General features: G+C 40.6%; 2 protein-coding genes across 4 annotated transcripts in view; one reads left to right on the forward strand and one right to left on the reverse strand.

Annotated features, from left to right (window-relative positions):
• Positions 1-1855: 1855 nt before the first annotated feature.
• On the reverse strand, positions 1856-14457 carry tfb2m (transcription factor B2, mitochondrial). 2 transcript variants are annotated; one of them, XM_080200779.1, is made up of 9 exons: positions 14335-14457; positions 11636-12071; positions 11452-11543; positions 11115-11268; positions 9629-9777; positions 9441-9530; positions 9110-9172; positions 7795-7943; positions 1856-3200 (listed from the first exon to the last, which is right to left on the reverse strand). In XM_080200779.1, the coding sequence occupies exons 2-9, from the start codon at positions 12057-12059 to the stop codon at positions 3008-3010; spliced, it is 1314 nt and encodes a 437-aa protein (XP_080056905.1). In that variant the 5' UTR covers positions 12060-12071; positions 14335-14457; the 3' UTR covers positions 1856-3007. The 2 variants fall into 2 exon arrangements, with proteins under 2 accessions (XP_080056905.1, XP_080056906.1); XM_080200780.1 differs by lacking the exon at positions 14335-14457 and adding an exon at positions 13992-14299.
• A 15-nt stretch (positions 14458-14472) lies between these two features.
• The window catches only part of smyd3 (SET and MYND domain containing 3), a 664143-nt gene continuing 661666 nt past the window's right edge, over positions 14473-16949 (forward strand). The window contains exon 1 of one of the 2 annotated variants that reach the window (XM_080200782.1): positions 14473-14660. In XM_080200782.1, coding sequence (XP_080056908.1) covers positions 14473-14660 — 188 coding nt within the window. The remainder of the gene's footprint in view (positions 14661-16949) is intronic. The other variant, XM_080200784.1, reaches the window with a different exon arrangement.

The raw sequence follows: 16949 nt of genomic DNA on the forward strand, positions 1-16949 counted from the left end.
TAATATTAGCAGGTGTACTCCCAAAACAGTCTTTTGTGTTGACAAGTACCAGTCAACCCATGTCAAAAATAGTTAAGTGTTAAATGTCTATTTTGTATGAAAACTTGAAAAATATTAAAGTGAAGCTAGCAACATCTAAGTTTCCAAAAGGCTGTAATACCATTTGGATTATATCAGACACCCTTTAGTGCATCCTTACAAAAAGTAAGTTTACTTATTGGTCACAAGTAGGTTTACATTCACACTGTAATGAAATTACTGTGAAAATACCCTAGTCGCAACACTCCAGCACTTGTTCATGTACTTTGAGGGAGAATTTAACATGGCCAATGCACCTAACTTGCACATTTCTGGACTGTGGAAGGAAATCGGAGCACCCGGAGAAAACCCACGCAGACACAGGGAGAACGTGCAAACTCCACACACTGACCCAAGCTGGGAAGTGAACTCAGGTCCCTGGTGCTGTCAGGCAGTAGTGTTAACCACTATGCCACCCAGTTTTCTATGGACTAGAAATCTCTGTGCTTTCTGAGTATCCACTATTCAATAGAAATCTCTGTGCTTTCTGAGTATCCACTATTCAACATTAACAACATTAGTTAATGTAAATTAGATTTTAGTTGAATACATCAGATAAGTTGCTGTAAATCTACCAATAAATGACTTCTAGGTCCTATGCTGTATCGTCCCACACCAAATGTGCATGATATTTTCTTGTCTGCCTTTCTGCAGTATCATACAAGAATTCTTATTATTTTGTGTTACAGTATATTGAAAAACATTTTGTGCAATATCATTATTGCATTGTGCAAGCTACCAATAAAATTAAAAATATTAAAGACAACGTTTGACCACTATTACTATATACATTTTATAGAAATTAAAATTTCCCATCTCAAATGGTATAGAATCAACACAGTGCAGAAGGCCATTTGGCCCATCAAATCTACCAACCACAATCCCATTTGGGCCCTATTCCCGTAACCCCACACATTTACCCAGCTAATCCGACACTAGGGTCAATTTAGTATGGCCAATCAACCTAACCTACAAGTGCTTAGTATCTGTTGCTTTGACTATTCTAACTGTGCTTGATCTGGTGATATTGTGCCCTGGTTGAAAGTTGCATTTTCCACAACAGCACTTTCCACTTGCATCCTTCCCTCAGTCTTTTACTTTTGGCTCCATCCTGAAAACTAGAGCAATTCTGTGGGCGGGAAAACACAAAATACTTAAAATTTCTTAGTGCGGCACCTCCAGATCTTGGCACCTATCAGAATCTGTGTTTGCAAGATTAATAAATTGAAAGGGAGGCAATGGTGTAGTGGTTTTGTCACTGGACTAGTAATCCAGAGACCCAGGGTAATGCTTTGGGCTCCAGGGTTCAAATCGCACCAGGGCAGACATTGAAATTTAAATTCAGTAAAAATCTGGAATTAAAAGTCTGACCATGAAACTGTTGTCAGTTGTTGTAATATCCTTCAAGGAAGGAAATCTGCCATCTTCATCTGGGCTGGCCTACCCATGATTCCAGAATCACAGCAATGTGGTTGACTTTTAAATACCCTCTGAAATGGCCAAGCATGCCTCTCAATTTAGGGCAATTAGGTTTGGGCAATAAATGCTGGCCCAGTCAATGTTACTCATATCCCATGAATAAAAAAAAAATCTCCTTTATGGATGTTTTCTGATGAACAAAGAATAAGATGGTGCACGTGACAAAAAAAATCGAGGACTTGAAGCCCTGGTTTATTTGCTACTAAGCCAATACTTGTTACATTCAATATGGAGAAGAACCTCAGCTACTATCACTGCACAACATGACTGGGAGGAATTACATGTACAAGTATAGCAGTGTGATGTGAATCCCATACAAAGTTTATTGCTTTACATTTAAATGTTCAAGGAAACATGTTGCCAGATACTACCAGAACTTTGAATTATAGGAAATGGAATGAGTTTACTCAGCTGAAAGTATTGGTGACAATAATTGAACAATCAATTTTAACATGTTTCATAAAATTTGATGCTTAAACAGAAGACCAAACTAATGAGCATTGGGATTGCACCAAAAATCAAGCCATAAGACTACTGAAGGCTTGAGATTTTCAAGAACAGATTTATTTGGTATTAACCATTGTACAACAAATGTGCCAAATTTGTTTGCTAGCCAACATTGGTGCTTTATGGTTGATTCTTAACTGACCTGGGAAATGACATAGCAAGTTACTGAATTGTCAAGAAGGTAGTTCACCATCACGTTCTCAAGGACACAACAAATGCTGGCTTTGCCAGAAACACTCATGTGAATTAATAATAAAACTATACATATCTGGTGAAAAATTAAAATATCCTTTGCAAATCACAACCATTAAGTGACATGCACCACTAGCCAATTGTTCATCTTATAATTGATTATGAAGTAATTCACTTTTCATTTGTCAATCCTCACTCATTATGATCTTGTTGCTCATGAGGCGTTTAACCTTCCAAAACCATAAAGTGAACATGTACTGTACATATCAACAGACTACCCTCCTAACCAAAATTTAAGACTCCATTTTTTAAAAAACTTTACTGCTGAACAAAATCATTTAATGAGAATTATATTTCATATCAGTACCTTGTTTCAATAAAAAATTTGAATGAAAAGCAGTTTTTGGATAAGTTTAAACAGTACCAATAGCTGCAATCTGTATTTCTGTACATTATTTATTATTTACCATGGCATCTCATTACACGTTTTTCAAATGAGCTTTGTGCAGGAATTCAGTTGGCCGACATCAAAAGATCAACATTTCTTGCAGCCCATATTAGCAAGTAGGGTCTGCAACATGGAGATTGAAGCCAACATGAAGGTTTTATTGACCAAGTGCATGGAATATTTTAGAAATGGACCATACTTTCAGTAACATGCAAAAAAAAGTACTTCAAAGTCTCCATGATTTGGTTGCAATTGCATAGCATTCACATTGATTGAGAGCCAGTTTAATCCAAAGTTATGCAATCAGATGTGCAACATTGTAGAATTAATGTTCTCCAAGACTTCATCATAGAGCCAGCTTTGACTGAAATCCTGAGAGTGCTCCATTGCTTCAAAGAGTTCCTTGTACTCCTCTGGATGCACATCACCTGTTAATACATCCTCTGGTAAATCAAGCTGCATCAATAACTTTCCTCCACTCCCAGGACACCAGGACCTATGATTTAAAAAAAAAATTGTTGTGGATTACCTTTATTTTAAAATATCTTTTAAAAAATCAATCGGCATTCATCATGTTCGATTAAGCTAGATTGATGAGGTATTATGTGCAACATAAATCCAAAGAGAGGTCCATTAGACACATAGGTGAAGCTCAGTTTGATCTGAAACTGAAATGTTAAAATTAGATTGGATTTCTTACTGCTTAAAATTCAATGCGCAATATCAGTAACTCGTGTATTTACAGAACTGCAGCATTCATCTAAAGGACTCAGTTCCAGTATTACGTGAGCATTAGTCTTTGCTGTGTCAAACCTGTGGAAGAGTTTTACCTAAAGGAAGTTTTTGTTTGACTGGAACATCTTAGATATATTTAGATTTGTACATTATCGTGGTTATTTTGTTTTGGTTTGTAATTAGATTGAATTACTTACTACTTAAAATTCAATGAGCAATATCAGTAACTAGGTGGCGGGAAGACCAGTTTTGATTTTTGAATTAATAATCAAATATAGTTTTGGTGCTACATTGTACGCATGGAAAAAGTGGCTTAAATGTTTGGATTCAGTAATCAGGCCAAGGTTGTAACAGACTGATCCAAGTGTGTTAACTTCAAAGCACAAGTTTCCCAAAGATCAAGGAAGATGAGATTAAACTGCTACCCAGTGCAGATAATTAATTCATCCAGAACAGAGGATCTGTAAGGAATGCATAGCACTTACAGTCATGGAGGTTTACAGCATGGAAACAGGCCCTTCGGCCCAAACTTGTCCATGCCGCCCTTTTCCTAAAAAAAACCCCTAAGCTAGTTCCAATTGCCCGTATTTGCTTATATCCCTCTATACCTATCATACTCATCTAACTGTCTAAGTGCTTTTTAAAAGACAAAATTGAACCCGCCTCTACTACTACCTCTGACAACTTGTTCTAGACACACATTCTGTGTGCGAAAAACTGCCCCTCTGGACCCTTTTGTATCTTTCCGCTCTTACCTTAAACCAAGCCCTCTAGTTTAGACTCCTCTACCTTTGGGAAAAGATATTGACTATCTAGCTGATCTATCTCACTTCCACAGATGAGGTGCAACTTGCTTTTAAAATTGTATTTCATGTCGAAAAATCCTGATTCCGCACAAAGCTAACACTCCCCCCTACCCCAGACAAACAGACAAGGAAACTAATTCATAAAGCAGATGATTGTGAAAGTTCTGGAACACTGCTCACAGCAAGTAAAAAACTGGATCTATTCAACAGACCAATTAACTATGGCTGTTAACATGTCAACTATCTAGAAAATAGAACCTTAAATTATTTTCAACAATTTATATCAATTTCAAACTCAACTTAAAAAGAAAAAGCAGTCACTGATTAATTACTTCTCATAACTGAACTGCCTTTGTAAGCCTTTAGTCTATTACTTCCTCTTCTACTTATGGAATACGCAATTAAATGCTGTATCTAGCATTCCAAAGTTAACAAAAAAGTTAGTTAACTACTGACTTTTTCCATTTCCCTAACTGTAAACAAGGAAGGTTAATATATAAGCTTGTTGTGAATCCTGCTGGTAGGTTAGTGGTGCAATTGTCAATATAATCCTAACTGATTCATGCAAGGCAATTTGAATAGCCAAAGATGGGCACCATTAACTCCTAGCCATAAACTGAATACGGAATTCCAGATGCTTCCTTGATGCAGAGAAGCATGTCCTTAATAAATTTTTCATCAGAGCATTCATCTTATTTTTCTTATATACACACAATCAGATACATAGAAACATGCATAGAAAATAGGAGTAGGAATAAAAGTGGGGCAGCATGGTGGCACAGTGGTTAGCACTGCTGCCTCATAGCGCAGGGGACGTGGATTTGATTCCCAACTTGGGTCATTGCCTGTGTGGAGTTTGCATTTTCCTGTGTCTGTGTGGAGTTTGCATTTTCCTGTGTCCGTGTGGGTTTCCTCCGGGTGCTCCAGTTTCCTCCCACAGTCCAAAGATATGCATGTTAGGTGAATTGGCCATGCCAAATTCTCCCTCAGTGTACCTGACCAGGTGCCAGAGAGTGGTGACTAGGGGATTTTCACAGTAACTTCATTGCAGTGTTAATGTAAACGTACTTGTGACTAATAAATACATTTTAAAAATAGTATATTTGGCTCTTCATTATGATCAAAGCTGATCACCAAATTCAATATCCCAATCCTCTTAATTCCCAAGAGATATAGCCAATTTCTTCTTGAAATCTCACAGCGTTTTGGCATCAACTACTTTCTGTGATAGTGAATTCCACACATTCACTACCTTCTGGGTGAAAATATTTCTTCTCACCTCAGTCCTAAAAAGGTTTACCCCTTATCGTCAAGCTAGGATTTCCTAGTTCTGGACTCCCCCACCATCGAGAACATTCTTTCTAAATCTACCCGGTCTTATCCTGTTTGAATTTTATACATTTCTATGAATTCCCCTCTCACTCTAACCTCTAGTGAATATAATTCTAATTGATTAGTCTCTCCTCATATGACAGTCCTGCCATCCTACGAATCAGCCTAGTAAACCTTTGCTGCACTCCCTCTATAGCAAGGAACAAACATCCTTCCTCAGATAAGGATACCAAAACTGCACACAGTATCCAGGTGTGGCCTCACCAACGCCCTATATAAATGTAGTAAAACATCCCTATTTCTGTTGTCAAATCTCTTGCTACGAAGGCCAACATACAATTGCTTTCTTTACTGCCTGCTGTATCTGCACACTAACTTTAAGCGACTGATGCACAAGGACACCAAGGTCCAGAATCCACCTCTCTCAATTTACATCCATTCAAATAATAATGTCTTCCTATTTTCGCTACTGAAGTGGAGAACCTCACATTTATCCACGTTATATTGCATCTGCCCTGCATACATAGGCCCACTCACTCAGCCTGGCCAAATCACGCTGAAGCATCTCTGCATCCTCCTCACGGCACACCCTCCCACTAATTTTGTATCACCTGCAAATTTGAAGATAATACTTTTAGTTCCCTCATCCAAATCATTAATATATAACACGAACAGTTGGGGTTCTGGCACTGATTCCTGTGATGTCCCACTAGTCACTGCCTGCCAATTGGAAAAAGACCCATTTATTCCAAATTTTTGCTTGCTGTCTGTTAACCAGTTTTTTATCCATCCCAAGACACTAGTGGCAATCCCATGCATTTTAATTTTTCACAGTAATCTGCCATGTGGGACCTTGTCGAAAGCCTTCTGAAAGTCTAAATTAACCACATCCACTGGTTCTCCCTGGTCAACTCTACTGATCACATCCTCAAATAATTCTGGTATGTTATGGTTCAGGACAGAAACTCCAAAGTGTTTCATGGAGCCCGCCTGAATCATAAGTTTTCTACCTTAAATTGGCTAGGATGAATGTGATATGTTTCACCTCAGGTATGATTCAAACGACCCACTAGAGAGCTTTTATCAAACAAAGTTTACTTAAGAACATCATTAACATGTGTGGAAATAAAATTAGCATTTATAAACAAAAACAAAACAACCATGATAATGTATAACCCTTAATATATTTAAGATGTTCCAATCAAACAAAAACTTCATTCAGACAAAAACGTTTAACACAGCAAAGACTAATGCTCATGTGATACTGGGACTGAGTCCTTTGGATGAATGCTGCAGTTCTCTTAATTTACTCAGCAGTTTGAAATCAGAACAGCTTCCCAGAACATCAGGGAGAGTCTCTGGTTAAGCCACCAACAGCAGATTTTCTACTCTAGGTAGGCTTTCAGGTAACCAACAGAATTTTACAAAACCAAGGAGAGACACATCTTTCCAACTTGATGTCCCTTCTAAAATTAAAACCCACAGCTCAGAACTGAAAAAGAAACAGCTCCTGTCACTTGACCTGCCAACCAATTTTCCTAACAATGCGGAACCATTAAACAACTCAGAGTAAAACTAAACAAACCCCACTTAAGCCACTTAACTTTAAACGACGATGCACAAGGACACCCAGGTCCAGTACCCACTTCTCCCAATTTAACGGGCAATTAAAGGACTCCTATGGACAGCCCAGCAACAATGAGAGCTAAGAACTGCAGAGGACATGATTTTTAAAAAAACTCTTAAAGGTATGCAAACATCACAAGTAGATTTGTTTACTATGGGTTATATGCACAATTATACAAAACATTCAATGGCTCAAAATATAACCCTATTGAGGAAATGTGGACAATGATCATACACTACATTTAATTTCAACTCTATCAGAATTTTAAAACTCCAAAATACTCCAGTACAAGATAATCAATTATAATATGATTCTGAGGGAAAAAACGCTTATTTTAGTCCTGCTGTTCTTGTAAGTATCTGCACTTCCAGTTTATGAATTTTGCCAACTTTCAGCTTCAAGCAATACTTCTCTCTCAAAGACATCTCTTCTGACTTAAAAGTGAACTGATAGAATCTGAAGAGTCTCCCTACTTGACTGAGCTTTGGGGAAGGGAGGAAGGAGACAGAGGTAAGAGATAGAGAGCAGGAAAGGGGAAAAGAAAAAAATTGGACTTTCTTCAAGTAAAAGCCCAGATGCTGTGTACTTACTCTAGTCGGTCAATTAGTTTAGCTTTACGTTTTGTAAGGCACTGCTTCAGCATCAGAACCAGTGTGGATGAATTGGCAGCTGTCAAAGACTGATTGAATAAATTTCTGCGTGGGGTCAGCCGCACAAGACACAAATGATCATTTGTTAGCTACAGAAATTTCAAGAGAGATAATATGGTTAATTTCATACTTAAATCTAAACTTTTCTCAACAAGGCAATACTGTTAAACAATGTGAATAATTACAAAACATGCAGAATTATAAAATTAACTGAAATACCAAAGAAACTCCAAATATGGTACAGGTTAGGTTGATTGGCCATTCTAAATGACCTCTTAGTGTCAGGGGACGAGCAGTGTAACTATGCGGGGATAGGGCCTGGGTTGGATTGTCATCAGTGTTGGCGCGATGGGCCGAATGGTTTCTATCTGTACCATAGGGATTCTATGATTCTATGAAACTCTTTCCAATTGATTTTCCCATTTTCAATAAACAAAGATGAAAACTATTTCAAATAACATGAACATTAAAAACATAAGCTGAGCACTGGTCAGTTACATTTTGCAAGATAGTGGTAAATGTGTACATTAAGAAGTAGGCTGAGAGGAATTCCCTTCAAAAGTGGGCAACATCTGGCTAATCCCAATACAACTGACAGCAAAAACAGACAATTCAATAGCTTAAACCTCCAAAAACACATTACCCAGCCAAGTATAAAACGATCAGACACAGGGGTGGTACAAAGGCAGAGTGGTTAACACTGCTGCCTCACAGCACCATGGGCCTGGGTTTAATTCCCAGCTTGGGTCACTGTCTGTGTGGAGTCTGCACACTCTCCCCATGCCTGCGTGGGTTTCCTCAGGGTACTCCAGTTTCCTCCCGCAGTCCGAAAGATGTGCTGGTTAAGTGCATTGGCTGTGCTAAATTCTCCCTCAGTGTACCTGAACAGGTGCCAGAGTGTGGCGACTAGGGGATTTTCATTGTAACCTCATTGAAGTGTTAATGTAAGCTGACTTGTGACACTAGTAAATAAATATTCATTTTTCAGTGCACACATGACAGCGAAAACCAATGTTTGTTATATGGAAAAGGACTATGACATAATTCAAAATTACACTGACATTTTCACCCCGTTATACATGGCATCTTAAGATGGCTTCTTTTATGTGACCACCAATTTGTTTAACCAAGAACGAATAGTGCCCCAGTACTGCTACATTGCATCAGCAGAATGAAAGTTCTATTTTGAATAATAAATTAAAAATTATTCAAAGAATTTGTACGTCACAACACTAAGGACAACCTAAAAGCTTACCGAGCTGCGTGGTATAACACATCCACCGTTTTTAGAATTTGTACCGAAAGATGACCATGGTTCCTAAAATAAATAATTCATTGAGAAATGGTGAGATATTTCAAAGCAATATTACTACAATAAACACTAAATATGTTGGATGTGGATCTTCACAAAGCCACTGTGTAGTTGCAGTTTGTAATTGTAACACCCGACAGTGGTGTGATTTGTACCACATATGACCACTGGAAATAGTATCAATATTACATACGCTTACAAAAAGCTGAACAAAAACCTGCAAATGAAAGTATGGTCCACAATCACAGCATTAGAAAGGGAAACTAATTCTCACCTTGTGCAGCAGTTGTATGTCACAAGCAATCTGGCACAGGGCACTCAGTGCCTGATAGTTTTTCAGGTTTCCAGCCTCTGCCGTCAGTTTCTATGTGTAAAATAATGAAACGCTTGATTTCAATAACTGAATTTAAAGCCCAAGTCACAAAATTCTCAAGCATTCCAAAAAGAGATTGCTAAACATACCGTGTATTCTTTCTCACTCATGAACATATTCATTTCTATTCTCCCATGTTGAAATATTGAAATCCGTTCATATATGGCATAAAGAAGCTTCCAAAGCACGTTCCGTTCATTCTTTTGTGGGACAATTCCAACTACTCTTACTGGAACATCTAGGAAAGAGAATTGTTAATTTTTGTAAATTAGCCCTCCTTTTGTTATTATGAATCTAATAGAATACAATACTTAATTTGTCTAAATCATGAGTCAAAATCCACTCATGCCACAGCCATCAAATCTCCTATTATCTACTCCATCCCCACTCAACTGAAGGTGCTGACTCCATATTGAAATATGGTTCCACACGCAAAATGTTTCCCTAAGTGATCAGCTTTCATCTGTGTTCCTTCACAGTTGTAGCAGGATAACAGGGAAATTGCATTACTAAACGCAATCTCAATCCCATCATCATCCACTTCAAAAGCTGCTAGACAACTTCAAGAGCAGGAAGTTCGGCTGACATTCCATTCACCAACTTAGGGCTGATGCCGATTGCCTCAACCCACATGCTCCATAATACTGGAGAAAAAACCTGTTAAAAATAACGCGCCAGACTGTTAAGGATGGACTCAAGTAGGTTAGGCCAACAGGAATCACACGAGAGGTAAAACCACCCCAACCCCATCCAAATCTTGAAGAATCATTAAGGAAAACATTCAAGGAGTTTGTCTAGTTAAAAAAGTGACCTGTGTACAAAGTGCATAAATCTCATGCAATTGTTAAAGTACTATCCTCCAACTGATAATCTTCATGCAAAAAGGTTGTTTCAGAGTGTAATACGCAAAGTCAAATGGAAAGAAATAAAATACTTGCATTTAATCAGACACCTTTTACAACTCAAAAGTGCTTTACAGCCAATGAGGTTCTTATTAAAGGTAGTCATTGTCATCATGTAGGAACTAAAGCAGTGAATTTTCACACTTTCTTTAGTGCTTTCTCAAGCACTAAAGTGATAATGACCAGACAACTAACCATTTTTATAGTAATGTCAATTGAGGAATAAATATTGGACAGTACACTGGGATAGCTCCCTCTCAAGGGGGCAAATAGGGTCGTGGACCGCAAAGGAACACCAGCCTAGATTTCTATGCCCAAGAGAGTTTTAGACTCAAGTTTCTGACTCAGGTGAGACTGCTACCAACTGAGTCATTCCAACATAATCTTATGTCAATCTTTGCAAAAAGTAGTTTTGCTCCAAACACACACCATCTAGCGGATTTTAACCACATTACTATCCAGTTAGCCTTTGTAGCAAGTTGAGGGAACGGTTTTTCACAACAGCCTTGCTGGAACAGATTCCAACATTAAAATTGAAGATTAAAATTGAAGATTAAAATTGAAGATTAAAATTGAAGATTAAAATTGAAGATTAAAATTGAAGATTAAAATTGAAGATTAAAATTGAAGATTATTCAATTCAATTGCTGAAGTAAAGAAAGAAAATCATCACCTTCACTCCAAGCAACAGGTGGAATTCCCAGATCATCAAAGAGTTTTTTAGACAACATGGCAGGAGGTCTCACTGGGCCACGACCGATTGGATCCAATTTGAAGAAGTCACAATGCACCACCTCCAATTGTCCGTCCAGACGCCTTTCTAGGGACTAAATGTTTATTCCAATATTTCAGAAAATGCTCCCAAAGACATTTCTCAAAAGTTGACAATTCCTTAGTTTGACTTTAAAGCACTAATCCTGCCATATATTTTGCACTCGTTAAATTGTGCCAAGTCCAGTTTCTCAAAATTAATTAACTTTGATGAAATGAATGCAAATATATGAATGTACCTGCAATGCAGGGAGAAACTGCTGATCACGCTCCAAAGCCACCACTCTCTGAGCTCCACCATTCAGCAGTGCACGTGTCAAAACTCCAGGCCCTAAGGATGTGATCAAACCAAACTGATCATCAAGGGAGGGGGAAAGATCCTTGATCAAAGTACAAACACAGGTTCAAAAAGAGTACACTTACCTGGGTTGCACTCAAAGATTACAGCATTACTTTCAGAGAGGTCACCATCAAGACATTCCACAATTAGATTTGCCAGATCAGAACTGAGGACAAATCTCCTGAAATGACTGCTCCTCTGTGCCTTAATTGTTATTTCATCAATGTCTTCTGTGTCCAAAAAATCAAACCTGGATAATGGCCTCTGCTGTTCCTTTCTGAGCACTGAACTGGTGGCTGCCGACAAACATCTCTGTGTCCTTCCATAATGGGTTGAATATTTTACAAGCTTCTGTAGAGCCTGAGATTTTGGTGGGTTACTGTCTGGAAACCTTGTGTCACATGAATATGATTTCAGTAAGTGCTGGACTTGTTGCGGCCGGCCACATCCTCTACAGAAACCAGTTCTTACTGCGAAAAGTACAGTTTTGTAGCTTAATAATGCCATAACGGTGACAATCTGAAAAAGGAAAAATATTAAAATTCCAGGGCATGAAATAAAAATCCTCTCCATCATTCACACCATATACAGATATACAATCATGTTGTTAATATCATTAAAGTCAGGATTCCATTCTGCATCACTATGGGTGAAGATTACAAACAGCACTTCGCACAAATGGCTGTTATTCTTGTACGAGTGGACAGAGCGTAACAACAGACACATGTACCGAAGGGCGAACAGACCTCTGGTCGCATTCCATCTTTGCTAGGTACTCACATTTAAAAAGGAACCTTTTCTGAAGAGTAAAAGGAGTTAAACCATGGTGGTCAATTGTAGCCTTTGTGACATGTTACATAAGAACTAGGAGCAGGAGTAGGCCATCTGGCCCCTTGAGCCTGCCCTGCCATTCAATAAGATCATGGCTGATCTTTCATCTTATTGAATTTCTTATGTTGACTGGGGAGATGGAACAGTGATACATTTCCCAATCAGGATGGCGAGTGGCTTGGAGGGGAAATTACTGGTGATGGTGTTCCAATATATCTATTGCCCTTCTAGCCAGTAAAGGTTGCAGGTTTTGAAGTTGCTAAAGGAGCTTCGATGAGCTTCTGCACTGGAGCCTGTAAATGGTACACACTGCTGCCAATGTGCAGTGAAGATGAGATGTCAATCAAGCAGGGAAGAAGCTGTTTTTGAGTTGGTTTGTACATGTTCTGAGATTTCAGACAGAAGGAGGTGGAAGAGAGTACGTCCATGGTGCACGGGGTCCTTGATTTTGCTGGCTGCTTTTCCAAGGCAGCGGAAAGTGTAGATGGAGTAAATGGATAGGAGCCTGGTTTGTGAGATAGATTGGGCTACGTTCACAATCCTTTGTAGTTTCTTGCAGTCTTGGTCAGTGGAGGAACCATACCAAGACTATTTTCACTTCATCCCCATTGATATAGACACAGGCATGTTCTCCACTACGTTTTCTGAAGTTGATGACTATCTCCATTGTTTTACTGACATTGAAGGAGAGATTATTGTTGTTGTACGAGTTCACCAGATTTTCTATCTTTCCTGTACTCCATCTCTTCATTGTTTGAGATTCAATCTCTAACTCCCAACACCAAATAGAGGGGTAAACCCAAAGACTGCAGGGTTGTCATGGCAAGTCGCAGAGAGAAAGAAAAATCAACAGATACAAGCCCAGCACCTGTCTGCTCTGTAAACCACCCACCACAACCGAGGAATCCTCAAAGAGAAAATCAGTGCCCAAGAATGAAAAAAAATGAGACATCCAGGTGCCAGGATAGCCTAATTCAACAAAGCTTACGAGCAGCAAGACAGCCTATACCCTTCCACCTTCAGCAATAAGATATGGAAGGATTGCAAGACCTCCAGACCAGATGAACAAATGAAATAAAACTTGAAAGGAGATGGGGTAGTGGTAATGATGCAGTGCATGGGTTAAACTGGGATAACTTGTTGGATAAAGACTTGGAGGAATTTATAGTACAAGGACTAATGTGGAACTGAATATTGTACCACCCAGAGTGATGCACATGAACAAATGACCTGCACCTCAGGGTCAGTTGTGTGTTGGACAGAGCCCTGAGACAGCCACTAGTTTGGACCTTTACTGACTGTGTATAAAGTTTCTGGGAGTTAAATACTTACTGTCAAATTATATAGCCTCATAAATCTTAATAGACCACCAAATTACACCCAACAGTAGCTGGTATCAGGGAAAAGACAGCCCAAAAGTCCCAACAATGTTCTTTTATCTGTACTGCGCAACTCGTGTCCACACCAACCCAGCTGGACTCTGGATTGCCCTGTCAACTAGCACTTATGTAAGCCAAGCAGTGCCAAACATGCGTACATAGCAAAAAGTGAGTGTTTCGAAATACGAGGAAGTTTGCTCACATGTTAATGTTTGCAGGTTGCACCTACCTCCTCTTTTCCCCCCCCAACTGAACTTTGGTGGTCGATTTAAACTTTTCTCGGAGCAGGTAAACACCACAATGGTGACTAGAAATTGTAATTTACCGCACTGCAAAAGTGCTAAACGGGGATTTTCCGCGTTGTCACGGTGGGAGCAGGAGATGGAATAGAAGTACTAAAGAATCGACATTGCCATGAGTATTCCCCCCGTGGCAGTGAGAGGAGTCTGCCTGGATCAGTGGCTAGGCACTGGCCCATCGAGACACCCTGCTTTACCGCTGTTGCGACACCCTCACTCAGCACGGTGGCTTCTGCATTGCCAATGTTAAAAGGACAAGAAAGAAAGACGTACAAGAGCAGAATGTGCATCGGCTCTCACTGAAGCTGAGCTGATGGGGGAAGGTGACCCCAAGCCGGAGAACTGAGGCTTACGCCACCATTCCTTGTCTCCTCAGACACGCCGCCACCATCGAAGCATTGACCTCACGTCATGACGCATGACGTCCCATTACGCAATTCCCGACGTCCCCTTTCGTCTAACTTAGTGCCCCCTTTGCACATTACGTCGACGTCATCCTCTACGTCCCATTATGGCCGCGGCGACGCTGGAGCTTGCGCTCTGCAGGTAGTGATCCGAATTATCCGCGGAAAAAAAACAGAATCTTCCCTTCAAACTGGGTCATTAAAATCACACCGGAGGGGAAGGGGAGCAGAATCTCATTGGTCCCCACCGCTCCGATACAACAAGAACGCCCCTTGAAGCGCTGGTTCGAGTCCGGCTGCCGGCCAACGGTTGCGAAGCTTTAAACAGCGCGTGCGCACTCACGGTACCGGGCGGACCGTGGGAGCGCATGCTTCTATTCTCCCCGTCAGGTCCTGGGCACATTTACCCCCGATGTGGATGTGCCGGTGTTGGACTGGGGTAAACACAGTAAAAAGTCTGACAACACCAGGTTTTAGTCCAACCGATTTATTTGATAGTAAACGCACAAGTCTAACCCGAAAGCTTGTGCGTTTACTATCAAATAAATCGGTTGGACTAAAACCTGGTATTGTCAGACTTTTTACCACATTTACCCTCTACAGTGTCCGCACCTGTGCGCGTTTAACTCCGTAAGAAGTCTCACAACACTAGGTTAAAGTCCAACCAGTTTATTTGATAGTATTCCCACAAGCTTTACTATCAAATAAACTGGTTGGATTTTAACCTGGTGTTGTGAGACTTCTTACCACATTTACTCCCCCGTGTCAGCCTCTGTGCACATTTATGCCCCCCCCCCCCCCCCCCCGTTATCCCCTGAGCACATTTACCCCCCCCCCCCCACAGTGTTAGTTCTTGTGCACACTTACCTCCCCCCCCCACCTCCCACCATGTCAGCTTCTGTGTGCATTGACTTCCCTCTCCCCCGGCAGCCCCTGTGTCATTGTTGCAGGTCAAGTGATCAGTAATACCAACTTTTCCCACTCACCATCTCTTCCACCCTGCCTCCCTCATTCACCGACCTGACCCTCCTCACTCCCAACTCTCTCTGCTACCTGACCATTCCCGCTCCCGACTTCCCCCATTTGTTGAATTTTCAATTCACTGATTTCTCCTTGTTCCCCAGCCTTCATTGTTCCTGCCCTTTCTGCTTGCTGGCTCTCCTATTCCCCAACCTTCTCACTCCTGCTCCCTGATCTTCCCCACTTTCCAACCTTTCCTATTCCCTGATCCACGCTGCTCCCCAACCTTCCTTGCTCTCTGAAACTCCCACTCACTGCCTTTCCACCTCTTACTGACCTGCCAGCTTAGCTTAATGACCCTTTGACTCACTGCTTCCCGTCCTCACCCTCCCACATGCAGCTACTCTCTCAGTCAGGTTCAGGAGAGGCACTGAGCTGGGGGTGGGGATTGACAAGCTTTTCTGGAAGACAACTACAACGTTAGGTGAAAAAATACTATGCGCCAAGTTCCCTCTGTCCCTTCACATTACTCAGTATACTCTGATTTATTGGCTATTCCCTTGCCTTATTGCATCTCCACATATGCTTTACCTTGCACCTCTCTCATTTGTCTTTCATTTTTCTGCTAGACTATTTTCCTATATCTTCCTGCAGTCCTGCACCATATTAACCTCAGCAACTAACCCTGCTACCTCACAATAAACTCAAATCAAATTAGTTCAGCTTGATTTACCTTTCGTCTGTGTGATTTACCTTTTCATTATTGTCACATCAAAGGTTATCATGGAAAATAAAATCTTACGGTGAGAGGAGTAACATATTGGCATGAATAGAAGATTGATTAGCTAACAGGAAACATAGCAACCATAACTGTGTGCAGTTTTGGGCGCCGCACCTGCGCAAGGATATTTTGGCCCTGGAGGGAGTGCAGAGGAGGTTTACTAGGCTGATACCGGAGTTGAGGGGATTGAGCTATGAGGAGAGGCTGAATAAACTAGGCTTGTACTCGTTAGAGTTTAGAAGAATGAGGGGAGATCTCATTGAGACGTATAAGATGATGAATGGGATGGATAGGATAGAGGCGGAGAGACTCTTCCCGCTCAAAAAAGACAGTAGGACTAGGGGGCACAGCCTCAAGATAAAGGGGAGGCGGTTTAGAATGGAGTTGAGGAGGAACTTCTTCACTCAAAGGGTGGTGAATCTCTGGAATTCTCTGCCCGTTGAAGTGGTGGAGGCTGCCTCGCTAAATATTTTTAAGAAGCGGGTTGATGGGTTCTTGATAAGAGAGGGGATTAAGGGTTATGGGGAGAGGGCGGGAAAGTGGAACTGAGCCACGACAGATCAGCCATGATCTTATTGAATGGCGGGGCAGGCTCAAAGGGCTAGATGGCCTACTCCTGCTCCTATTTCTTATGTTCTTATGTTCTTATAAATGGCTGCTTTTCTAGTTTGTGGAATGTAACAAATGGTGTGCCAGTGGTAGCAGTGCTGAGATTCCATCTCTACGATTTATGTTAATTACTT

Source organism: Carcharhinus amblyrhynchos, chromosome 12 (genome assembly GCF_965287045.1).
Source record: "Carcharhinus amblyrhynchos chromosome 12, sCarAmb.v2.hapA, whole genome shotgun sequence".
In the NCBI taxonomy this organism is placed as follows: domain Eukaryota; kingdom Metazoa; phylum Chordata; class Chondrichthyes; order Carcharhiniformes; family Carcharhinidae; genus Carcharhinus; species Carcharhinus amblyrhynchos.